Source organism: Bombyx mandarina, chromosome 09 (genome assembly GCF_030267445.1).
Source record: "Bombyx mandarina strain Sakado chromosome 09, ASM3026744v2".
NCBI lineage: Eukaryota > Metazoa > Arthropoda > Insecta > Lepidoptera > Bombycidae > Bombyx > Bombyx mandarina.
Window position 1 is genome coordinate 13,709,468 of NC_143216.1, and position 26,822 is coordinate 13,736,289.

At 36.1% G+C, this 26,822-nt stretch overlaps 2 protein-coding genes across 9 annotated transcripts in view; both read left to right on the top strand.

The window, feature by feature from the left end:
* Positions 1-5,430: 5,430 nt before the first annotated feature.
* Positions 5,431-18,781, top strand: DNApol-theta (DNA polymerase theta). Of its 6 annotated transcripts, none has more exons than XR_016323603.1 (10): positions 5,432-8,019; positions 8,140-8,264; positions 8,358-10,189; positions 10,267-10,441; positions 11,414-11,595; positions 11,670-11,710; positions 12,452-12,621; positions 15,438-15,765; positions 16,572-16,836; positions 18,389-18,781. XR_016323603.1 is itself a non-coding variant. In XM_028173121.2 (10 exons), exons 2-10 carry the CDS (start codon positions 6,479-6,481, stop codon positions 18,676-18,678), a joined length of 4,908 nt encoding a protein of 1,635 aa, XP_028028922.2. In that variant the 5' UTR covers positions 6,135-6,263; positions 6,440-6,478; the 3' UTR covers positions 18,679-18,781. The 6 variants fall into 6 exon arrangements, 3 of the variants coding, with proteins under 3 accessions (XP_089586173.1, XP_028028921.2, XP_028028922.2); XR_016323601.1 differs by having other exon boundaries at positions 11,673-11,710; XM_028173121.2 differs by lacking the exon at positions 11,670-11,710 and having other exon boundaries at positions 6,135-6,263; positions 6,440-8,019.
* A 780-nt stretch (positions 18,782-19,561) lies between these two features.
* Tusp (WD40 superfamily protein Tusp) overlaps positions 19,562-26,822 on the top strand; it is a 31,200-nt gene continuing 23,939 nt past the window's right edge. For 2 of the 3 annotated variants that reach the window (XM_028173130.2, XM_028173132.2), the window contains exons 1-2: positions 19,562-19,831; positions 25,737-25,901. In XM_028173130.2, coding sequence (XP_028028931.2) covers positions 19,736-19,831; positions 25,737-25,901 — 261 coding nt within the window. In that variant the 5' untranslated portion in view covers positions 19,562-19,735. Of the gene's footprint in view, positions 19,832-19,855; positions 19,993-25,736; positions 25,902-26,822 lie in introns of those variants that run through there. The other variant, XM_028173133.2, reaches the window with a different exon arrangement.

The following is a 26,822-nucleotide window of genomic DNA, read 5'->3' on the forward strand; positions in this document are numbered from 1 at the left end:
ATTTAGAAGCTTCTGATTACACTGTTCTAAGTTTAGTTACTGAATCAATTGTTAGTTTAAGCGCGTCGAAATTGCACGTGTCGTGTGTGTACGAGGATGACCCCAATATTGTCTAGACAACAAAATATTGGTCTTGGCGTAGCCGTCGCTGTCGGCTCAATTGAAAAAAAAAGAAGAATGTGAGTGAAGAAATATTTAGGTATTGCTCCGCGGAAAAATAGAAAATATGAACATTATGAGTGATTTAAAACCAGCAGACTTCAGAAATTATCTAGAAATGGATTTGAGCTCGTTTAACCCAATATTAAACCTTGTGACACTGTTTATTCAAAAGCAGGATACTATCCTACGATAGTCTATTATATATATATTATATAACTATTACATGTCTAATCCTACGATAGTATAAGTCCAAAAGAAAGATTGGTTGTAACTTAAGATTTCTTGCAACAGGAAATTCGTATCAAGATTAAAATTTAGTTCTTCAATATCCTAACCCCTGATGACAAAAAATATCCCTGGAACTTCTCGGGCTATTTATAAATGTCTGCCACATTAAATAAAGGTGACAGAAATAAATACTTTTTATTCGGAAGTAAAAAACAAACTAAAACGTCCTTACGCACGGAGAGCTATGGGACGACTGAAATCACTAAGTAACAAAATGCGATTACACCTTCCTAAATGCGTTTCTAATTAGGCTTCTAAATGATTTAGTCAGTCAGAAACCATCCTTGCTACTGAATTCAGTCGACTAAATTTAGCCAAGTGTATTATGACTTTAAGAAATTCATTCGGTTTTAGAGACTTTGGATATAAGCGTCCATTTCGGGTATAGCGACTTGTTTTTATGAACCATTTATGACAGATTCCCAGAAATCCCTTACGGCAGTGGCGTACCTAAGGGGGGGCGGTGGGTGCGGTCCGCACCGGGCGGCACTTACCCTGGGGCGGCATTTTAGCATTTACTTTTAGTTTTATAAAGCAATTTATTCATTTCATATTTATTTTCTTTCTTGAATAATAAATGATTATTATGATTATTATAAGTTTAATATTTGATTTATATAAATTATGATTAACTATATGATTTCGAATATTATTCATCGGTGTATATAAATGCATATTAGTGTAAATTTTGAATTCTAATTCAAGAACAAGGTAATAATTTGATTTTATTGTATTCATTAAAATTCTTTGAATTCGTAAAAGTATCTATTCGATTTTGTTCGGCAATTTTTCCTAACTAAATTTTTTTAATATCAGTTTATAAATGTCATTTCTTTTGAAAAGTTTATATGATTACTTTGAAGTAATATATCAATATTTTTTTATTTATCGATTTTTCTTTTGAAAAACAGGGCCGGCGGAAGGCGGTCTGCTAGGTCTGCAAAGCATTAGGGCGCCGGCATAAGAACTATCTTTTTCAAACAACAAAATCTAAACGAGACAAAACAAAAATACTGACGAAGTTACAATTTCAGAACTCGCAAATAGATAAATATTCTCAGTCCGTTTTGAAGAATTGTATTTGGATTGATAAATTGCTTAAAAACCATTTTGTTCATTAGCGATTCAATCTTTTAACAGTGAAGAGTGAAACAAATTATTAGGGTGCAAGTGCATTTGGAGAATTTGTAATTGTTAAGCATATTGTATTACGTATTGTAGATATAGATGTTATTCAGCGAAGTAAAATGACTTTGCCGTTTTCTATACATAATATACTATTTATTTCGACAAGTTATATTTTTATTATATATCCCTAGGATGAAACGAGTAAAAGAAAGCGGTGCGTCATTTAGAAAGAAAAGAAAGAAAAGGGAGGAAATACAGATTAAAAACACTGGAGCACTACTCAAATACATCTCTCATAAGCCAACTTCTAGTTCTTTTAGTATTGTTGCCTCAAATACGGGTGAAGAAGCAGCGCTCGAAGGCGAAAAAACATTATCCAATGTTGTTCAAGAGGAAAGACCTGCTTCACACACTGGCGAAGAAGTAGAAAGTTTATCAAGTCCTGATGAAGAATCTGCTGCACAAATTATTCTGTCTGTTTCTATGAAATATATTGGATTATGGCCTAACAAAATTGACGACAATACAAGAGTATTTATGGTACGTCAAGGTGCCTTTTTAATTCAAAATTTAGACGCCGACTTCAGCGAAGGAATAAAACGTTCTAATAATACAAGCAAAGCCAAAGGTGAAACAAGAAAACTGAGCCGGGACTGGTTTTTTCAAATTTTCCTAATGGCGAAAAGCTCTTAAGATCATGGATGGTATATTCACCATCGAAAAAAGTATTTATTGTTTCTGCTGCAAACTGTTTGATAATCTTTGTCAAGCAGGTTTTAATACGGAAAATGGTTTTAAATGGTGGAAACTTAATCCTAAAATTAGTCAACATGAGCTTAGTCCGCTGCACATCTGATCATATTACAAATGGAAGGAATTAGAAATAAGACTTGGAAGTGGAGCAACTATTGACAAACTACAACAACAGAATATTGATAAAGAAATAAAAAAATGGAAGGAAATTCTAACAAGAATACTTGATGTAATTAAATTCTTAGCAAAACAAAATTTGGCATTTCGAGGACATCGTGAAAGTGTTCACCATCGATTTACTGGAAAATAGAGGAAATTTTCTCGAGGTTGTTGACTTATTGGCTAAGTACGACCCAGTATTACGAGAACATGTAGTAAAAATTAAGATGGGTAATAAATATAGTCTCTCTTATTTGTCGCCGAAGATTCAGAACGAATTCATAGAGCTATTGGGAGGCGCAGTCAGAAAAACAATTATGGATCAAATAAAGCAGGCTAAATACTTTTGTATTATATTTGATAGCACTCCTGACATTTCACACAAAGATCAAACCAGTCAAATTATTAGATATGTAGTTATTGAAGGTAGCGGAGTTAAAGTTGTAGAATCGTTTATTGACTTTGTAGAAACTAAAGGAAAAACTGCTGTTGAAATCACAGATATGATTTTAACGAAATTAGAAAATGACGGTTTAGATATAAAAAATTGCAGAGGACAGGCTTACGATAATGCTACCGTCATGGCAGGAAAGCACAGCGGTGTTCAAACTCGCATTAAAGAAATAAATCCAAATGCAGAATTTGCAGCATGTACAAATCATTCCTTAAACCTGGCATGTTTGCACGCAGCTTCTACAGCTATCAATTCCATCACATTTTTTGGAACTATCGAACAGTTGTTTTCGTTGTTTTCTACTTCCACTCATAGATGGAATGTTTTACTTTCGGTCACTGGACAAGGTGTTAAACGTAGTGTAGAAACTCGCTGGAGCGCTAGAGCTGCCGCGGTATCTATAGTAAAAAAACATTTTTTTTACATTTTAAGCGCTTTGGAAAAATTGACATCTGAAGAAGAAAATAGTAAAACGCGATCAGATGCTGGAGTATTACTCAATTCTATGCAATCTTTTTGTTTTCTATGTTACCTTAATTTATGGGAATCCGATCTTTTGGAAATTAATGACGCTCAAAAATACCTGCAAATAAAGGGGTTAAATGTCCACCAATGCCATATAAAACTAAATTCTTTGCAAACACATTTAATGGAACAAAGAGATACGCTAGTACAAAACGCTGTTATAGCTGCCAAAATAATTTGTGAAGAGATGGAAATAACGACTGAGGGTCGAGTTAGAAGGAGAAAAAATATGAGTGGGGAAAATTCGCAAGACGTGGGGCTATCCTTAGAAGAAGAAGTACGAAGAGAAATGTTTTCATCTATGGACAGAATTATAAAAGGAAATAAAAGAACGCTTCGATCAATTGCATGGTCTTGTAAGAAAATATTCGTGTATAATACCGTGTAACCTACTAAATGAAGAATTTGAATGTCAAATAAATGATTTGATCGACATTGATAAAGAACAGTTCCATATTGAAAGAAAAAGGATCCAGGTTTTTATGGCTGTATCTACACTAAAAGAAGAGGTAAAACATTAGAAAAACGGGGAGAAGAGCCCTCTTGACCTGCTAAATGCTAAAATTTATTCAGCAGTATAGGTTGGAAAATTCTGTTCCCAACATTGTAATTTTGTTAAGATTTTTTTTAACAATTTCAATCAGTGTCGCTAGTTGCGAAAGAAGCTTCTCAAAATTGAAGTTGATAAAAAATTATCTTCGTTCTACAATGAGTCAATCAAGACTACAAAATCTTGCAATATTGTCAATAGAACAAGAAATTAATAATATATAAATATATAAAAAAATTATATAAATTTTGAGAGCATTATACACGATTTTTCTAGTATGAAAGCTAGAAGAGTAGATATTATATAAATATGTTTACGAGTGCATACAAATAAGTCTAAAAAAATTTACTCTGTGTATTAATTAATATTGATTAAATAACTTAATAATTTATTTATGTGTATTAATTTATAAAAACCACTATTTGATTGACTTATAATAGAAAGGGCGGCAGACTGGAGATCGCCCCGGGCGGAAAAAGTTCTAGGTACGCCACTGCCTTACGGATATTGCTATTGAGTCAACAAAGGCATAAAGACTCATTCATAAAACTATTATGCTTTCTTATCCTTTGTTTACATTCACAGATGGTCAAACAAATGCTTTGTTCCTATGTAGGAACATAGAAACAAAACATTTGCTTGACCATCTGTGCTAAGTAGTCCTCTACTCAGCACGGGAAACTTATGTGAATATTGATGATAATGAAATTATTGTGTCTGTGCTTCAAACACAAGAAAAGGAGGATGAAGAAGAGGAAGAAGATTGCAATCTAATTGAAATTTTAACAACTAGCTTTTCTGAGCCAACTAGAGATGCATTATGTGCTATAACAACTTATAGCACATAATGCATCTCTAGTTGGCTCAGAAAGTACTGTTTATTTGGTGAAGGTCAAAATAATTTAGATGTAGAAGGAATTATGAAAATGGAATACACCTTACAGTGTGCAGAAAAAACTAAACTTAAACAGTGCACCATGACACGTATACCATAATTAAATAAATGATAAGTAAATACTTAAGTACATGACATTTTATTATTTCGGATATAGCGACGACATTAAATGCCATGCCTCCTCCGCCGTCGTTACAACCGAAATTCACTGTACTTTTATTTCCGACATAAATTCGCTTTGTTTGATTGGCAGCCTTATTTCTTACCTCGAATAATATTTTGTGAAGTTGCGTAAAACATAATTCAAGGGTTATTAATTTGGATAGGAATAAATTTGCTTTTAGGTTGAAAAATGAAGAAAGCCATAATATTACACACTGCCAAAAAAGTGAAGAAGTTTCACTTCTTTCAGGTGCAACAAGTTGCACGCGCACTTGTTTTTCTGTCAAATCGACTATTGTAATAGGACAATATCTACAGTTTTCGATTTGATATACCATTTGTCCTTGGAAGCCTTGTATTAGTAGATCATTTTATAATTACTCGATTTTACTGTCATGTTTTAATACTGAAACCTCTTGGTTCTTTAGCTGGTTGCAAGATGTGCTGTGATGCTCGTTGCATTGCGTGATGTCTATGACCGCCGGTAACCACTTCATGTGAGGTGGGCCGTAAATTCCACTACCTAAGTAATGTTAATGTATTAAATTTCGCTGCATTAAAGACAGTTTCTTTTTGTATTGCTTATTTATGTGCGGTTTTTATTCCCTTTGCCTATCGAATGGACAAAAATAACGAATAAAAAATTAAAAAATTCTCAATTTACGTTTGATTTTTGTGTTGTGCTTATTTAATTAATCATTTTATTTAAATCGATGAACTGAACTTTATTTAGTAAAATATATGTATATTTCTGTATGTATGCTGCATGTACACATTTATGTACCAATAAAATTATAAACAATTCTCAGTACAATAAAACAAAATAATGGAGAAATGTGATAATGATTTAATAGACACACAAATTTTACCGGAACATGTGGAATTCTTAGATAATTGTTTCGACAATTCCTTTGCTTTACAAAGTTCGCTTGTTGTTGTCAAAGAATATCTAGAGAAAAGCGAAAATAAACAGAAGCATGTCAATCGGAGATTTGTAAACACGGCTAGTAATAACAGTTTATTAAATAAAACTGCTGAAGGGAAATTAACTGCTTCGAAAGAAGTACGAAACATTCAAAAATTACAAAGCAGAAAATTGAAAGACTGGGGCCTACCAGTTGAAATCTCAAAAAAGTATGAAGAAAGGGGTATAACAGAAATGTTTGACTGGCAGCTTGCTTGTCTAGGTAATCCGAAAGTACTTTTTGATTGTGCTAATTTAGTCTATTCAGCTCCCACATCTGCTGGAAAGACACTTGTTGCTGAAATACTTACTATTAAGACAGTATTAGAGCGTCAAAAGAAGGTAATCATCATATTACCATTTGTTTCAATTGTGAGGGAAAAGATGTTTTATTTGCAGAATATTTTATCTAGTTCGGGTATTCGGGTTGAAGGTTTCATGGGTTCACAATCTCCGGCTGGTGGTATGCAAAATGTCCATGTTGCCATTTGTACCATAGAGAAGGCAAATAGTATGATTAACCGTCTTCTTGACAATGGTAATATTGAAGATCTGGGTGCTGTGGTTGTTGATGAATTACACTTACTAGGTGACCAAAATAGAGGCTACATTCTAGAACTGTTGCTAACAAAAATAAAGTATGTAACATCCAAGTCAGACTTACTTATACAAGTTATCGGCATGTCAGCTACATTACCCAACCTAGAAACGTTAGCAACTTGGTTGAATGCAGAGCTTTTCATAACTAAATTTAGACCAATACCGTTAGAAGAGTATTGCCTTGTGGAAAATAAATATTATGATAAAAATGGAAAATATATTTTAGAGGCAAAACCATCCAACTATGGAGTGTCTTGTAATGATAGTGTATTGAAAATTTGCTTAGAAACTATAAAAGAGGGATGTTCAGTTTTGATATTTTGTATGACAAAGAATAGATGTGAGAGCCTAGCACAGTTATTGTCATCTACTTTTTGCAAAATAGGCTGTGAGGGCAGTGAATTTGGGATGATTTTAAGGAGCCAGTTAAATTCTGAACACATATTGGAAGCTTTGGAACAATTAAAAAACTCTCCTGTTGGGTTAGATCAAGTATTGCAAAAGACCATATCATTTGGTGTTGGTTATCACCATGCAGGGTTGACACTTGATGAAAGAGACATTATTGAAGGGGCCTTCAAATCTGGGGCGATAAGAGTTCTAGTAGCAACCTCAACACTGAGCTCAGGTGTAAATTTGCCTGCTAGAAAAGTCATAATTAGGTCTCCTGTGTTTCAAAAGCAACCCATTAACATATTGTCTTACAAGCAAATGAGTGGTAGGGCAGGAAGAATGGGTAGAGATACTAAAGGTGAGAGCATACTAATTTGTTCTGAGGCAGAGAAGAAAATAGGTTTTAATTTAATGATGGGTGATCTGGACCCGGTTAAGAGTTGCATAGAAACAAAGGAAAAATATATGAGAGCAATACTTGAAATCATTGCTAGCAATATTTCATGCTCGAAACAAGAACTCTTATTATACACTGATTGCACACTTCTTTCTGCTCAAAAAGAAACCTTATCACAAAATTTGATACTAGAGGACACTTTGAAAGAATTAGAAAATTATGAACTAATTAGAATTCAAAATAATCATAGTGAAAATCACTATGTTGCGACTGCTTTAGGAAAAGCTTGCTTGTCATCTTCGATGGCTCCAAATGATGGATTGACATTATTTTGTGAGTTACAAAAAGCTCGCCAATGTTTGGTATTGGAAACAGATTTACATTTAATATATTTAGTAACACCATACAGCGTGAGCTCTCAGTGGGGTAATATAGATTGGCTGCATTTATTAAATCTGTGGGAATCTCTAACAAACGCTATGAAAAAAGTTGGTGAATTGGTAGGAGTACAAGAGAGTTTCATTATCAAATGTTTGAGAGGGCTAAATATGAAGCACCTAGATTCAAACAAATTGAATATTCATAAGAGGTGAGTACAACCATATTTTTTGAATTATATACTAATTGCTTCAGTAAAAAAAATCCTAAATTAATTTATTAATTAATACTTAATATGATAATTTTAATAAAAGTGATATAAAAAAATTAGATTTTACACAGCTCTAGCTTTGCAAGATTTGGTAAATGAAGTGCATCTCTCTGAAGTAGCAAATAAATTTCAATGTGCTCGAGGTTTTTTACAAGGCTTACAGCAAGCATCAGGTACATTTGCAGGTAAAATATTCCAGTGATTTATGAAATATTACATTATAAGACTGGTAATTATTTATTACGTAATAGTAGTTAATATATTTTTAATTTTCTTAGGCATGGTGACAGCTTTTTGTAAACAGTTGGGATGGAAAAGTATGGAAATCCTTATTTCTCAATTTCAAGACCGATTACATTTCGGAATCCAATCTGAATTGTTAGAATTAATGAAATTATCATCTTTAAATGGTATGAGAGCTAGAACTCTCTTTGATGCAGGTTTTGAGACAATATCTAGCATAGCTATAGCTGATACAGATGCTATAGAAAATGTACTTTTAAAATCAGTGCCATTCGAAAGTGCCAAAGAAAGAGAAAATGATGAAAAAGGCGACGTAAAGAAGAGAACCAAAATAAAAAATATATGGATCACTGGTTGTTGTGGTATGACTATGAGTGAGGCAGCTAAAAATTTAATTAATGAAGCCAGAAAGTGCCTTGAACAAGAAATAGGGGTAAATGAAATAAAGTGGGCCGTTAAAAATGAATATTCTGGAAATTTTGAACCCAAAAGGACATTAGGATCAGTACCTAATGATAATAAGAATACATGTGATGATAAAAGTCAAAATAACTTAAATGAACAATTTGAGCAAATTAAAGAGAACAGAAATAATTTTAATTCTCAATCCCACCAGTCAATACTTTCTGTTGTAACACATAAATCCAGTTTAAAAACTGAAACAGATGCTATTATAGTAAAAAAAGTAGTCACCCAATCGTTTGAAGATAATGATTGTGCAGATCAATATGTAAACAATAACAACGATTTGACTGTGTCTGTATCTAGTGCAAATGATACAATAAATCAGAAAAGTACATTAATCACAAGTAGTGGTGACATTGTCTGGGATTCTCTTAATTTGACAGAAACAGCTTTAGGAAATATAGCAAGGCTTCAGACTCCTTACAAAATACCCAAATCATGTTTAAGCGATGAAGATTTGGCAGCCACTGCAATCAATAACATCAAGAACTCTGTGATATCAAGAAATACCTCAGAGAAGGACATAAGTTTATTTTCGTCTGATGGTGACAATTCAAGTTTATTTGAAGACAGTTTACCTTTGGATTTGATTCCAAGCAAACTACTCCAAGATGTTGAAACTCCGAATAAGAGAGAGCAGTTAGAGGATTTTTACAAAATTAAGTCTAGTAATGGTCTAGAAGAATTGACTGAGTCAGATGAAGTTGAAGAAATGAAATTAGTGTATGAGGAAGACCAAGCTGATAAAACCAATGAAGTCAAGAATTCAATAAAAGGCAAACCTTTACAACACTTCAAAAGTCCCATTAAGAGATGTTGTGAAACTGATAGCATACAGACTGTGATAAAGAAGATCAAAGTTGATGTAAAAACAAATATTAATAATTGCCGTAAAGATTGGCCAAAATTACTTGACACCCCCAAACTAGAAAAGTTTTCTATAAAAATTTCCACAAACACCTTGAATTGTTTAATATTAAGGGTCTATGACATGTTGAATAATTTTACTCTTTTGGAGAACCTAGAGGAAGCTTCAATTTATTTTAATTTTGAAAAATGCAAAAGTGCCAATGAAATTATAGGACGTAGAGTGTTTAATGAATTGAATATAACACAAAAGGGTAATATGTGTACAATAAAGGGAATAGCTTTTTGTTTTAGGAAAACAGAATGCTTTTATTTAGATCTCGTCTCTCTCGATAACAAATTAGATATAATAAAAGATAAAATGAAATCGTGGTTTCAAAAAACTAGTTTAAAATTGAAGATGTTGAATTTAAAAACAATTAATTTACATCTAAAGAAGTGGCTCGGTGTTGACTTAAATTCTATGTGTGTGGATGTTTCTCTGGTGGAGTGGCTAAAGCATAGTGACGAGAGAATACCCGATGTATCTTATTTGGTTCGTATTGTTACTGTTTTGTGAAAATAGTCATTTTCTGATTTTACCTCAGTGAATTTTACATTCGTTGTTTTCAGATGAAAAAGTATTCCGGAATGGACTTAGCACAGTTAACTATAAAAGTGAACAATCGTCAAACGAAGCTAAAGAACTTGACGTTGGCTCAAGAGTCTTGTGTGAAAGCGTGGGCTATAGAAATGATATCCGAAAAACAACAGAATGCGTTGTATGAAAGCTATCAAAACGCTATAAGTAAGTTAAAAGAAACAAATGTCAATTTTTTTTTTAATTCTGAGGTTTTTTTTTATATGCCGTATCCTCCGTGTGTATGTACCATTATTCAGTTTACTTCTGCCGCGCGACTTGTTATATTATTGGGATTCATTTTAAAACAATTTATACTTCGAACTCATTTTTCAAATTATTTATAAGCGTTATTAGCGTTATGATATTTATGGGTTCCGGCAACTGCTTAAGACTGTGGTCGGTGAGCTACTACACTTATCTACCCTAAAATATACATAAAAACAGGCGATAAATATTTTGTATACATGTAAATAAGCGCATACATTACGAGTGCAATAATTTAGGATTATAATCTATTAGGTTTTCGAAAAAAAATCGCCCGTATGTTGTCTTGGTGCATTAACGTGTGATGTAGTGACAGTTTTCACGAATGACAATTAATATAAGCATCGCATAACAACAATCGCAACCCCCAAACATATAATCACCTCAAACATAGTTTGCGTAGTCAATTAGACTCGATCGTACTATCATATGGTCATAGATGATTATTATTATCGCCCTAGACACGTCATTACGGATCCTTCCGATCCATTAGCGGTGCTTTTAGGTACCATAAGCACCGGTCATCGTCCTGGCCGAACCCGTCGCGTCGCTTGCGACGAAGGGCTCGATGAGTAAATTAACCCATAGACACAGCCCACTCAGTTTCTCGCCTGATCTTCTCAGCGGGTCGCGTTTCCGATCCGGTGGTAGATTCTGCGAAGCACTGCTCCTGTTAGGGCCGTTGTTACCAACACTTCCGGTTTGAGCCCCGTGAGCTCACCTATACGTCAAGGCGAAGCTGAAATAGACTCTTAAGCCTATCAGTATAGGTAGGGAAAAAAAAACTTTCGCGATGGACGAATGTTATGTTAGTACATATATTGAGAACTAAGTTACTATAAAATGATAAATTATAAATTGTTATACTGACAGACGTAGAAATCAAGGTTTTGAAGATTTTATCGAACTGTGAACTTCATGGTATAGTCGTGGACAAAGAGTTGGTCTCGAGGCTGTTGACCGACGTGCGCGACTCTCAGGATGTCTTGCAGAAGAAAGCCTTCAAGATTTGCGGATATCATTTCAATTTCAACTCATCAAAAGACGTTGCTAAGGTGCGTATTTCTTTAGCTTCATTTTTTAAACAGTTATTTTATTCCTTTGAATTAAAATAAATAAAATCTCTTAGTAGGTAACCTGCTCGGGCCTGGTTTCATTATTGTACTTCATGTATGTACTGTTTCTTTAATATTATAATATATTAATATAATATTATATTCTAGCTATGTATGGGGTTTCATTAAATGCCTTTTTTTGCATTTGTCCCTTTTCATGCAGTCATGCATTCCAGTTTGAAGGGTGGGGCAGCCGTTGTACTGTAAAACTGACACTTTTGGTGGTGGCATTTACACTGTAATGTAAAATGCATTGGGCAATGGGTTGGAACCCATAACATAATATAAACACGATTGGTATTAAATGTTTATCCAGTAAACATTTAATACCAATTGGGTCGTGAGTTTGTTCATCCAACTAGTTTGAAACTTGAACTTGAAACGAAACTCCAAGGGGTCGGATCATTGATATATGATAAGTCACGTAAATTAATATTTTATATCCTTCTATAATTCAAATTCACCAGTAGTGTTATTGGATAAATCAATGACCTTTAAAACTAGGTACTTGACAACAGAACATCAGTGAATCGATTGAATTGAAAATTTTTATTATGTATCATCCATGTACTCTAAAATATAGTAGTTTTCAGTATGTATTCAATAATCATCAAACAATCATCAAAAACACACCCACCCGCGCACGCATACACATACGCCCGCGCGCACACACACACATACGCACGCACGCACACGCACGCACGCACGCACACGCACGCACGCAGACACACACACACACGCATACACACACACGGGTATTGACTTTTATAAATACATAATTGTATTAACATTATAGGTGCTAGGTATATATAACGGTCGTAAAACAAGCACAAGGAAAAGCGTTTTATCATCTCACAATACTCCAATATCTAGTATCGTGATGTACTGGAGAAAGTTGAATGCTATATTAACGAAAATTTTGTACCCGCTCACTGAAAAGGCGTGTATATACAGTGAAGGCGATCGGTAAGTTGTTCATATTAAACTAAATTCATAGAAACATTATCAAAACAAATAAAGAGAAGTTTTAAACAAAATATGCTATGGATACGGCTTAAATTCTTAAAGGGTATATATAGATTATCCTTCACCTCACTGCTCAGCACGCGAACAAATTGTATTCAACGTTGGCGAATTTACGAACTCAAAGCTAGTCAAAAATAAAATACCGGAAACATAAGGAAAGATCAAGGCCATAAAGAAATTAACTTCAACGGGGAATATTGACTACGGTCAGCGCCAATAAAGTGGGTTTTATTGTATAAAGTTTTATGTTATATAAATATATTTTACTGATTGACACTCATTCCTGATCCTGCGGACCGAATGGTAAACAGCCGACGTCGCTTCGGTTCCTCTCAATCCACTAACGGTGCTCTTAGGTATCTCAAGCACCGGTCATAGTTCTCGTCGAACCCTTCGCTTATGCCGCAGGGCTTGGCGAGTAAATTAACCCACAGGCACCCCACTCAGTTTTTCGCCGGATCTTCTCAGTGGGTCGCGTTACCGATCCGGTAGTAGATTAATTCGCGAAGCAGTTGCTCTTGACTTGTAAGGTCTCCTTCGGAGGCGCTCGGGCAGCTGTTAGCAAATCCCACCCCTCCTGGCTGATCCTTTGCTCGCCCACCTGTCCTGGTGAAACTGGAAAGGCTCCGGGCCACCAGTAATCCTTCAATCATAAAAAAAACTATAGTGGTTTCCCCTTGGCTTCCACAAGGCATTGAATGTTACAAATTACTTTAGGCATGTATCCATATTGGGACAAAACTATTTCTTGATGCATTAAAGGCTCCAAAAAAATGTATAGAGAGCGCACCGCCCTTAGTTGTGTGAGTGACCAATCTGTATCGGGTACACATACTAACGAAAATGTTTAATTACGACTACAACTACAAATAAAGGCCACGCGCGCTCGTACTTTGCAACAACTATAATAATATTATTATTTTATCTGCCTTGCTTTCTCGAGCGGCTGAATGTCCGCAAGGAGCCCTATTTTCAGCGTTAAATTAAAAGTATGAATAATCGGGAGACGAACCTTTCTTAATAGGAAAATTTATACATACTATATCGTTTTATATTTTGTATACAAGGACTTTTTTATTTGTTTACAACTATTTACAACAATTTTGAAATGAAAGCATCTTGTGTACGCGATATCAGGGGACCATCGTGGCCTGTCTTTTGTCAGTTGATTAATATCTTTTGGATTGTCAACGTGACATTCAGTATTACAATAAAGTATTATTTTTGTTGCAAATCTCGATAACGTAATTGGGAACAAGTGAAGCTTGTTATTAGTAACGTGGCACATTTCATTGTTAAAAACTTTTAATGATGTGTTATAAAAGGACTATGTGTTCTTCGGGATTATCTGCTTTTAAATTTTGGGTCACGTTATTTTACAGTTATTTCATGACATGTTTTAAATTGATTAAACAATCAAGCAATTTATGACTTTTTAAATTTTGAATTTAATATATATAGGAGTCCAAAATCAAACCTATATCTAATTTAGATACTTAGAAACCTGTTTGATTTTGATCATCTCTAAAAGTTCACTAATGTGGGAAAAAGCAAAAAAAGCCGCTCGCCGTAGCTCCTCGGGTTCTTCCAAAAAGTTTACTGAATTCAAGTTCTCCGTTATTAACTACCGTTTTAGTGAGACTTTATAGTGATATCATCTTATCTTCTCTGGTTTCATTTAATTTCATCCCAATTTACTTAGTCTCAAATTAATCAACTTAATCTCATTTTGCTTCATATAATTTTTCATTTGCTATTACTATTTATTAATTGAAGATTTTTATAAACTCGATATTGGCACCAATGGCGTCACATGAAGGCAATTGCCGTATATAAAAAAAATGAAGAAGAAGTTCTGTTTAAAAATGATATATTCATTAGTGTTTTCTTTATCTGACGCTTTTCAAGACTGTGGAAAACTTTAAGATATCTCATTATTTTTTAATATGAGTTTCACCGTGGTAAGTGGCGTTGCAGAAACCGCTCAAAAAATTATAACGTCTTCGGGTCAGCTACCAGTTTACCACAGCTGCTAATGAACAGCGCCACCCACAGTCTGAAACTCTCCTAATGCAGAGCAATGCGACTATTTCTAAATTTTGCCAAAAATATCTTGAAATGTCTAAATTTGAAAAGGGTACACGTCAAATGTTTGAAATACCGATTATGTTTTTTTTTGTTGGAAACGATTCGAACGAGTTCACGGTCAACCCGCTGTCAAGTGGTTACGGGAGCCGGTCGGTATCACAGTGTGAATCCACCAAAAGACAAGTCGAATTCTCAATGATAACGCATAATCGCTGTCCCACCTTACGAAGCCGGCTGCTTAGCGGTGCGAGTCTATGACGGATGGTGAAAAATTCGTTTCTCGTATTCACACATTGTGTTTTGTCACTAGATAATTTCGAAATCTTAGTTAACTACTGGTACTAACTTACTGCTGGTAGTGAGGAGGTCCTACCTCTAGTGAGTCCGCACGGGTAGGTACCACCACCCCGCCTATTTCTGCCGTGAAGCAATAATGCGTTTCGGTTTCAGGGGTGGGGCAACCGTTGTAACCATACTGAGACTTTAGAACTCATATCTCAAGGTGGGTGGCGATTATGTTGTAGATCTATGATCTATGGGCTCCGATAACCACTCATCATCAGGTGGGCCGTATGCTACAAGGGCAATAAAAAAAACACCACTAAAGAGATGGGAAAAGCAGAGAAACTCGCTCGGACCAAACCTAAATAGCCTTTTGTTGTCCTCAGGATAATGTCGTCGTATTCAACATTCACTTGTACGGGTAGGATCACGATGCACGAACCGAATCTACAGAACGTTCCTCGCACGTTTTCCATTCCACTACGTTACCTAACCTTTGACAACACCACAAGTGACGAAGTCATAGAATTCAACTGCAGGAACGTATTCAGAGCCGCTCCGGGCTCGGTCATGGTGTCTGCGGACTACTGTCAGCTGGAGATGAGGCTTTTGACGCATTTCAGCGAGGACAGTGCCCTGACTAGAATCATGAAGTCCGATGTTGACGTGTTTAAGTCTATTGCGGCTTCTTGGAGCGACGTACCCGAAGGAGAGGTAATTATATAACACTAGCTGACCCGGCAGACTTCGAAGTGCCTCAATCGATAAATAAAAGACACATCAAGGGGACATATTAAAGGAAAAACAAAATTGTTTGTTTTTATATAATTCCGAGCTTTTTATATTTTTTCACCTTCCCTGGACTTCCACGAATAATTCAAGACCAAAATTAGCCAAATCGGTCCAGCCGTTCTCGAGTTTTAGCCAGACTAACGAACAGCAATTCATTTTTATATATATAGAGATTACATATCCAATTATTTAATTTTTTTGTGTAATATACATTTTGACGTGTGTTGAAGAATATACGAAGTGACAGCATTGACATTGTCATTTATAAGAGTTTTGGTAGCCACTTTAAGGGGTCTAGAAATCATTGACCATAAATATTGAAAAAAAATGGCCTTGGTCCTTTCAGCTTGTTATTTGTAAGATTGCGATTGGATTTGTCAGGGAAAAGGAATATAAAATGCAACTAGCGCACCCGACAAACGTTGCGTATACACGTTTTAAATCTGAAATTATTAAACTCTTTTAATAATTTGTAACAATCTGGACTGTTTTAATGATTTTTTTATTTAAAAGAATGTTATTCCAATACCAATTGTGTATCGAAACGATTCTCGAATTTACTGGAAAATAACATGATGTTTTTATCAAAATCGGTCCAGCCCTTTAAGAAAAGTTCACTGACATACACACTGACAGAATAATTAAATACCCTAAGATAGTTAGTATAGTAAATGTTATCAGATCTATCTTATTTCTGTGTTATTAAATGTTCCTTAAATAACTTTTAGGTAGACGACGATCTTCGCCAAAAGGCCAAACAACTTTGCTACGGCATTATATACGGAATGGGAAATAAGACCTTATCCCAACATTTAGACGTCTCGGAAATGGAGGCGTCATTATTTATGGATTCGTTCGAGAGAACCTATCCAGCCATCAGAGTGTTTACTAAATCTGTAATCGAGGAGTGTAAAAGGCAGGGCTTCGTCGAAACTTTGAGCGGCCGACGGAGATATCTGCCGGATATAACCAGTCATATTACATCTAGACGCAGTAAGTGTCCTCGACTCTTTGAAGTACGTCTCGGTATATTCGGAATATTAGTACTGTCGTCACGACAAAACTTTAGTATTTGGACCTCGAATTTTCTAAATTGTGTATTTTTTGTTTTGAATATGTCATTGATTGGATTAACGGGCCTTGCGCCCACGGTTAAGGGTTGAACGAAGTTAATCTATTTTGAGAAATGACTGTCCTTAACCTTTAAACCGGAACAAATCTGCGGCAGCAATACGCAGGATTATGGTTCCTATACGTGCGAGCTTACAGATACGTCTTAGTTTTTTTTGTTTTTTTTTTTTGTTTTGCTTAAATAGGTCGACGAGCTCACAGCCCACCTGATGTCAAGTGGAGCCCATAAACACCAACAACGTAATTCTCGCAAACCACCTTGAGACATGAGTTCTTAATCTCAGTTCCAGAGTAAGACTGCTGCACCTTTCAAACCGAAATGTATTACTGTCTCTCGGCAGAAATAGGCGGGTTGGTGGTACCTACCCGCGTAGGCTAACAATAATACATAATTATGCAGAATACACACACTAAACAAAATTCGTATCGTGTAATAAAATATTAGTACATAATAAAAGTTATATAGTGAATACTTTTAAAGTATCGAATTTGAATAGCTCTTTTCAATTCGTAACAATGTCGGTACTTTATGTATCAGGTTCGTTGTTGCCTATACATTGTAAACGGTGAACGTTCGTCCGTGGCTTAATAAGCATGACGTCTTGTGTAGGCACTCGTCATGTTATTATGCCTAAGAGAGTGAGGGGGTCCTTAAAAGACTTGGGAGAGACTGTGTGAAAAAAGAATTTGCATGAGAATGGTGTGAGTGTAGCAATGACGTATGATTGGTCTGAATGGAAAAAGAAGACATGCTGCGCTGATCCCACACAGTGGTATAAGAAGGGCGAGAAGAATTGCCTTCTACCAATAATCGTAATTTAGCCACGATCAGACCTTCAGATGTAGATAGATTTTATGACCCGCATACTCCATTTTGTTTTCCATATAAGTAGTTTCTTGTAAAGGTGGGAAAAATCTGTTGGTACACTAGACTAGCTTTTACACGCGGCTTTTATTGCCATAATTTGGACGCGCATGATATATTCCCTCGGAATAGTCGTTTTTCTGGACGAAATTATTACAATGTATGCTTTTCTGTATCGTAACGTTTTCTTTACGTTTAACGTTGATTTACTGGTGGTAGGACCTCTTGTGAGTCCGCACGGGTAGGTACCACCACCCTGCCTATTTCTGCCGTGAAGCAGTAATGCGTTTCGGTTTGAAGAGTGGGGCAGCCGTTGTAGCTATACTGAGGTCTTAGAACTTATATCTCAAGGTGGGTGACGCATTTACGTTGTAGATGTCTATGGGCCCCAGTGACCACTTAACACCAGGTGGGCTGTGAGTTCGTCACAACTAACTAAGCAATAAAAAAAAAGTGCTTTTGTTGATCCGCCGTCTCATGACCGAGACGTAGGCACACTACGTGACCAGCACCTAGACCTGTATACATGACTACAAATGTGTTTAACAGATACCGCAGAACGTCAGGCTGTGAATACAATGATACAAGGTTCCGCTGCGGACATTGCGAAATCTGCAATGTGCTCCATCGAAGACGGAATAAATAGTTTCCATCCTAAACCACGCCTTATATTACAAATGCACGACGAGCTCATCTATGAGGTCCACGAAACAAACAAATCACGTTTTATATCTCTCATGAAAAGTGTTATGGAAGATACAGTCGAGCTGAAAGTTCCTTTGCCCGTCAAATTGAAGTGCGGCTACACGTGGGGCGCCCTTGACGAAGTCGCGCTCTGATGACTCGTTCCGCGATACAAAAATGAAACCTCCTTCTGTGATATAATATTATGTCGATTTGTATTCTTTTTTCGAATAATAAAATAAATAATGTTTGAATTGATTCTGTTGTACTCATTTCTTTGTTTTTATGAAAGAACCTAAAATTTTCAGTGAATTTATTATTTACGTAAGTGCCGTGAGCTATCACGTGCGTTGACAGGCCGAGCGGTAAGTATAAGGTACATAAAGGGTGCATGAATTAACCGTGATGGAAATTGTACACGTGTAAGACTGTAAATAAGTTTGATTCGTTTAAAGATAATTCACATATAATTTATTAAGATATTTCATTCTTTACTATTGCAAAAAAGTGTAATAACTAAGACGTTGTTTCAAATTAGGTTTAAAAATTTTGCGCAAAATTTACACTGTTAACGCAAACTCTGTTGAATCATAAAATAGTTTCATTAACTGATCTTGGCTCGGCGCGGCGTACTGCTGTGAGAACATTTGCAACGCTGATCACCTAATTTTCAGGAAATCTATTTATAGAACTGTATCGTGAGAACGAGGCATCTTAAGATTATCTCTTAATAGAGAAGTATGAATTTTCGATTTTCCTTTTCATTTAAATATAATTGTATTATATAAATCTAATTAAATCGTATTTAATAACAAAAACGGATAGTTAAAAACTAGTATTAAGAGAGCGACGTGATTTTTTTAATTTTCAGCGCCATTTTTGTTTGTAGTCGAAGGGGTTTCCCACCTTTTCTTTGCGTGAGTGTAGGCTCGCTAGAGGTCGCGGGGTGTGCGCGGCGCTCCTTGCGCGCAATCAATACCCTGCGCAACCCGCGCCGTGCCTGAAGGCTCGCCTGTCACCCTCCGTAACGTCAGCAGAGCGCCTGACGCTCGAACCTCGCGCTCAACGTTATCATAAAACAGCCGTATTCGATAAAGAAATGTCCACTCTGAATACGGACATCGAATCTTTTCAATAGCGTCACTAACGCTTGCGGCCGCGGAGTGATTTGACGATGTCCGCACTCTGATATTTACATGTTAAATTACGAAGATGCATCTTCACTTCGAGAGAAACGTGAATGCGAAATGTGACTGCACCATATTGTCGCTGTCGTGGATGGGCAAGGTGCCCGACGAACTTCCCGAGGTAAGACAGATACATAAATCGTTTTCACTGAACTAGTGTTGGCAAAAAATATTCACGGTCGCCGCAGTACTGCATTTTCAAGTCTTATGTTTATATTTAGAATCTCTGCGTACAGTACTTACCGTGCCTACTCTAATATTAGCGTTCCTAAATCACGTAAGGTAAGTCCATACATTGCACGAAAACTCGAATATTTGCTTTAATTATGTTATTAAATCGACATGCTACTTAAGTAAACCTCTGACTGTTGCATAATGCTACCTATGTGCCGCGTTAGCTAATTCGGATTTGAAATACTTGTGTAGTACAAATACATTTACATTTTTACTCGTTTCATTAAAGTTGAAAGAGCGAGAATTTATACCTGAGCGTTTAAGACTGACGTCACATTGAATTCACTACGTCAAGTTAGAAAATTTAAAAGGTGTTTTTTTTTTATTGCTTAGATGGGTGGACGAGCTCACAGCCCACCTGGTGTTAAGTGGTTACTGGAGCCCATAGACATCCACAACGTAAATGCGCCACCCACCTTGAGATACAAGTTCTGAGGTCTCAAGTATAGTTACAAGTATAGTGTGAAACGAATATGACCCAGTAATACAGTAAGAACAGTACATAATTAATATGTATCAAATTATGTCGTTCAGGTGTATAGAAAAGTAATTTACAGAACTCAAAAATAAATTAGCGTTGTATACCTAATATTTAATGCCGACGGAATCGGAAGCGTATTATTTTATCATGAATATCGAAAACTTTATAAGTATGTCACATTTGATTTAATAAATATTACATTTTTAATATTAAGCATCAAATTCAATACTGAAATATTTAAAGTTGAAACATTTTGTAACACTTAGGTATGTAGGTTCACCTAGATGAATACCAGCGTATCTCTTCTTGTTGGTGTCGTATAGGCGACTAAAGGATTCATCTAAAAATGGGCAGAAATTCCTAATGCACCAGCATATTGTGATGGTTTCCTGCATTTACTGTTATTAGGGCGTAATCTAAGCCACTATGGATGAGCCACTGGACGGTCATCAGAGTGATACTTGGAACTACTGCGATATAATTAAAACTTTGTCTTAAGGTGTATGACGGTATTCACGTTGCATCTATGGGCATCTCTAAACACTCATACCCGATCCTGTAGACCGAAAGATAAACAGTCGACGTCGCCCAAAACACGTCATTTCGGATCCTCCCGATCCATTAACGGTGCTTTTAGGTACCACAAGCACCGGTCACCGTCCTCGTCGAACCCGACGCTTGCGACGAAGGGCTCGACGAGCGAATTAACCCATAGACACAGCCCACTGAGTTTCTCGCCGGATCTTCTCAGTGGGTCGCGTTTCCGATCCGGTGGTAGATTCTGCGAAGCATTACTCTTGCTAGGGTCAGTGTTAGCATCACTCCGGTTTGAGCCCCGTGAGCTCACCTACTAGTTAAGGTTACGCTGAAATAGCCTCTCAAAGCTATCAGCTTAGGTAGGATAAAAAAAATTACATATTTCGCAAAAAAAATACATTTTTTTCCTCTCTAGACGCCTGAATGCGGGTTTATTTCTGTTCTAATCATCAGTATCCTGTTAATATAATACAGACATAACAATCCATTAACATATTGTAACGAAAACGCTAATTCTGTTAAGTTCTAAAAAGTATTTTTTCATAATTAGGCAGAACGAACGAGCTCATTTACAATACGTACTTGGTGATAAATGGTTACCGGAGGTCATTAACCCGTTAGGTGAAACAAGAATAAGTCGTTGAAACTCCTCGTGGTAAGACGGGAAAAGGAGGCCATAGATAGATCAAAGCGTAAAGCCACAAACCTTGTGGCATGAGTCGAAGTCTCAATTGTATAACAAACCGAAATGCATAGATGCTTGATACATTTTCATTTTAAGAATATAGTCTTTCCGCATTTTGTTGTGACTCACACAAGTCACACACCACTGACAATTCATGTGTTAAAACAAATCGCGCTGTTTCTATTGTGTATTGACGGCACGCCAAAAGCCTTTATTAAAGTGCCAACAGTTTAAATACATTTGAAATAAGACGCAATGAATGAAGCATAGTGCACGAAGAAACATATTGTTATTTTTCAACTTTGACATTATTTTGTAGGTACCCTGATTACTTATAGAATAGAGTAGGCTTTACAATAATGTGTAATCAGAACATTAAAGAGTACAATCTAAGGAAAGAAATTAACCGCAGTGCACATACCGATTGAAAAAGAAAAATATAAAAATAATATTAATTATGCTATTTTAAACATAAAAATAAGTGAAATATTTAAACGTAAAATACATAATATGATCAATACATCAATGCATTGTACAAAAGCCACACTAATCAGATTACTTACCATAATACAAATTAAATAAATTGATAACTAATCAGTACAAAAACTAATTAAACACATCAAAATGGGAGAAAACTCACATACGGTAAGACCAAAAACTAGGATAAGTCTATGCTTACCATTTACTTTAAATTTATACATACAAATAAATACAGGTAACCCTGCTATAACACGATAGACACGTTCCTACAAAGTCCCGCGTTGTGCGAAAACGTATTATGAGACTAGAAGACAGTACATACAAAAAAGAGAGCAATTTTTCCGAAGGAAACATTTCAACTATGCCTGTATATATTTTTTTACCCAATATACATAAAAAATAAGCTGGAAAATTTCGGTTATTCCCATATATTTTGTATTCATAGAGCATACTGGTGGTAGGACCTCTTGTGAGTCCGCGCGGGTGGGTACCACCACCCTGCGTATTTCTGCCGCGAAGCAGTAATGCGTTTCGGTTTGAAGGGTGGGGCAGCTGTTGTAACTATACTTGAGACCTTAGAACTTATATCTCAAGGTGGGTGGCGCATTTGCGTGATGTCTATGGGCTCCAGTAACCACTTAACACCAGGTGGGCTGTGAGGTCGTCCATCCATCTAAGCAATAAAAAAAAATGTAATTGTCTAAATAATTTTAAACAAAAATTTCGTTATCGTGTTGTAGAAGTACCTACCGTGTTATAAGAGGGTTACCTGTATGGGTATTTGATTCCCAAAATTAAATAATTCTGTTCCTTGCATTAAAGGGGTCCCAAATTGGGAATCGAATGGCTATTTAATTCTCAACAGTCAGGGGTCGCTTCCTAACCGAGCGTTCAAAACGTAATAAATAACCCTTGCGGTAGCTTATCCTGTTCTCGAATGGAGGTTTCAATTTTAAACAGCTTCGATATGAAACAGCTCGCTAAAAGCAACGAAGTAACACCTCTTACGTCTGGTTTTTTGCTGGTGGTAGGAGGTCTTGTGAGTCCGCACGGGTAGGTACCATCACCCGGTCTATTTCTGCTGTGAAGCAGTAAAGCGTTTAGGTTTGAAGGGTGCTGCCGTTTTACTGTTAATACTGAGACCTTAGAACTCATATCTCAAGGTGAGTGACAGTATTTACGTTGTAGATATCTATGGCCTCCGACAGCCACTTAACACCAGGTGGGCCGTGAGCTCGTCCAACTATCTAAGGCATTAAAAAAAAATCAAAGTATTAATGTTGCAATAGGTGCTTTCATATTTATCTAACGATGACAGTCTAATAACTAAACGAAGAAAGCGAAGTATTAGAAGCCGCGGTCCCATAGACACAGCCTACGAGTTTCTCGCCGAATCTTCTCAGTGGGTCGCGTTTCCGATCCAGTGGTTAGTCTGCGAAGTACTGCTCTTGCTATGGCCAGTGTTAGCAACACTTCTGGTTTGAGCCCCGTAAGCTCATCTACACGTCAAGGCGAAGCTGAAATGGCCTCTCAAGGTTATCAGCATAGGTAGGAAAAAAAAGAAGCCGCGGCTTGGCGGTTCCCATGGCATGGCTTATGTGCATGAAAGACGATGACGTGATTGATGACAAGGGGTGTCTCTTGTTTACGTGCAATAAAAATCTACATAACGAAGTGTTATAAATAATTAAAAAAAATGGAATATAAACAGAATATGTAGATTAAAAAAAATCCTAATAAAAATATAAAAATTGCATGTAGCAACTCCGAAATTAATCACCTAATCATTACTGGTGGTAGGATCTCTTGTGAGTCCGCGCGGTTAGGTACCTACTTGCCTCCTGGCACCACTGCCTATTTCTGCCGGGAAGCAGTAGTGCGTTTCGGTTTGAAGGGTGGGGCAGCCGTTGTAACTATACTGAGACCTTAGAACAGATACTTCAAGGTGGGTGGCGCATTTACGTCGTAGATGTCTATGGGCTCCAGTAACCACTTAACACTGGGTGAGCTGTGAGCTCGTCCACCCATCTAAACAATAAAAAAAAAAACAAAAAAAAGGTTTTGATAAATTCAATAAAACAAATGAGATTCCGCCTGAGACACAATAAATGTATAAATAAATATATGCGGTTTTCAGCGATACTTTAGGGCTAGTAAGTAGTAAGTGCGTGGAATGTTCATATGAAATCACGATTAGACATTGTCCTAGAATTCTCATGACAATAACTTAGCCTACGTTAACACACCAGGTTCACAAATATACAAGAGAATAAGAGCTTTGTAGAAAAGGAATTCCGGGAGATTCATTAGGCACATAGCGCAGAAACACCCATTATGTTGGGATCTCATCAACTTAGATATCTAAGGTCTTACATTACTTTCGTATTAAGTACGTACCAATCTATGTTATGGTAGATTCGCCGCTACTGCTCTGGAACTAAGGGCTTCAATTTAATTAATTTTCTTCGTCTAGCTGCTAGTTCTTGGATTATTTAAGTTCAATTTGATACCCCGCTAGGGATCAATTTTGTTTCGCTTTAGTATGTAATGCCCAATTTACCATTCCTATGTTCAGGCTAGGTACTAAATATTTAACACTTAGTTCGACGAGTTTCCTTTTATACTTTTCGTTACGTAAATACTTGGAGTGGACAAGATATAAAAATATTAAATATAATATGAGAAATACAATCTTAAAATTCGAAATCGTGGATACTTAACTTGCCTCTAAAGCCTGAGGAGGATGGTCAAAAATCTATATTGTTTATATTTTCAGATGCTCTTCTAAACCTATTTGTAGTTGCAAAAATTAATAAAAAAATACTAAACTGTTAAGTAAAAAAATATATACCTATGTATTATTTTTGTGCTGCAAAACACAAATGAATAAGATTCGCAAAGTAGTTCCGAAATGGCGACAGATTAGCGGTTCTTGAAAATGAGAGAAATCAGAACGATTTTCCTCTTTTCTAGACCTGTTGATTACGCAACATATTGAGTAATTGGCATTGGTAAAGACTTTAGTAATTGGTCGCCGGCTGACGGATTAATAGGCGGGCGACGAGTCGCGTAATATTTTACTGATTGGCAATTTCGACTTCTATCTCCGGTCTTTCAGACAGGATACATTTCATAACGTCCCCTTAATCGAACAAGCTTCCTGTTCGAATGGGAGTTTGTAAACAACTTGTGCAATGTAGCCTGCAACGTATGCCTTATCGCTTTTAAAAAAAACTTGTAGTTCGAAATGTGTACATAATATTTCGAACAGTTTTGAAGTAATCATGAATTAATTTCTTCTTCTTCTTCTCTGTCGTTTCCTCATTACTGAGGGTCGTGACCCCCTTGGTCCAGTTTTTGCACCAGCTTCCTCCAATGCTAATAATTATAATTAAAGTTACTTTTACTGTTTAATTTCGGATTTTTTTATTGTAATTTTATTTCAGCGTGACCGTCAACCATAATTAAACCGTAAAGGTGGTTTTAATTATGTTTATAATTCGCGAAAACCGAATAAAATATTAATTGAGGAATCCTAAGTTATTCGAGACATAATGAATGAAAATGCAAAAGTAAATGAAATATCCTAATATATAATTTTTTTAACAGGAAGAGGGATGGAAACTAAACCGAAATAATTACTATCAAGAGGGCTGGCTGGCTACAGGCAACGTGCGGGGCGTTGTTGGAGTCACGTTCACATCATCACACTCACGACGACCGCATGAACTTCCTCTACGGACCAATTACAATCTACGGGGACACAGATCAGACGTGAGATGTCCATAATAAAACCAAAAGATAATATTTACCGAGCATCTTAGGTCTCCAGTAAATCAAACACTAAAGGGAGGAATAATTTTGAATTGAACTGTTGAACTCATGAACTCATGAATTCTGCGCACACGTTTCTAATTAATTTTGCTTTAATTAAACCTAAGCGTCAATATGTCATCTGATTAAGACTCGTAAAGCTCCACTATTAAACACGAAGTGATTTTTTTTAAAGAATTTTTGAAATCTTACTTAAGAAAGAACGCGAACTTAGGCCCTTTAATTCCTATAATCTTTACAAAATCTTATAATACTAAAATTCGTACAGCTGTGTACGAATTTTATTCGTACTAAAATTCGCAGTTGGGTGGACGAGCTCACAGCACACCTGGTGTTAAGTGGTTACTGGAGCCCATAGACATCTACAACGTAAATGCGCCACCCATCTTGAGATATAAGTTATAAGATCTCAGTATAGTTACAACGGCTGCCCCACCCTTCAAACCGAAACGCATTACTGCTTCACGGCAGAAATAGGCAGGGCCGTGGTACCTACCCGCGCGGACTCACAAGAGGTCCTACCACCAGTAAAAATCTAGATCGTTAGAAGACATATCTCAAAGACAAAATATTCTGTAAACAGAATATAATGCTCTGATTGCTTATATTATGTATGTATATAGTATTTTACTATGCAGTTATTTTCTTTTCTTTGAAGTCATTGGTTTTGTTTCATCGATCCTTTGACAAGAACAAGTTGTTTCTTTCGATACGATAACATTTCGCCATATCTGATTGAATATCAGATTTATACGCATGTTTTTTTTCTGCCTTCTACAACAATCATACTAATATAAAACATTTCCAAATCGGAGGGCCCTAAATTACGAGCTCTACCACTTTAGGTATTTGGTTTCTTGC

What these genes read in the sequence shown, in the direction of transcription:
- DNApol-theta (XM_028173120.2), top strand. Translation starts at nt 5,903, where the DNA reads ATGGAGAAATGTGATAATGATTTAATAGACACACAAATTTTACCGGAA. An exon ending in AAGCTATCAAAACGCTATAA is followed by an intron (nt 10,442 to 11,413) that starts GTAAGTTAAAAG and finishes TTATACTGACAG; the next exon opens with ACGTAGAAATCAAGGTTTTG. An exon ending in ATATACAGTGAAGGCGATCG is followed by an intron (nt 12,622 to 15,437) that starts GTAAGTTGTTCA and finishes TGTTGTCCTCAG; the next exon opens with GATAATGTCGTCGTATTCAA.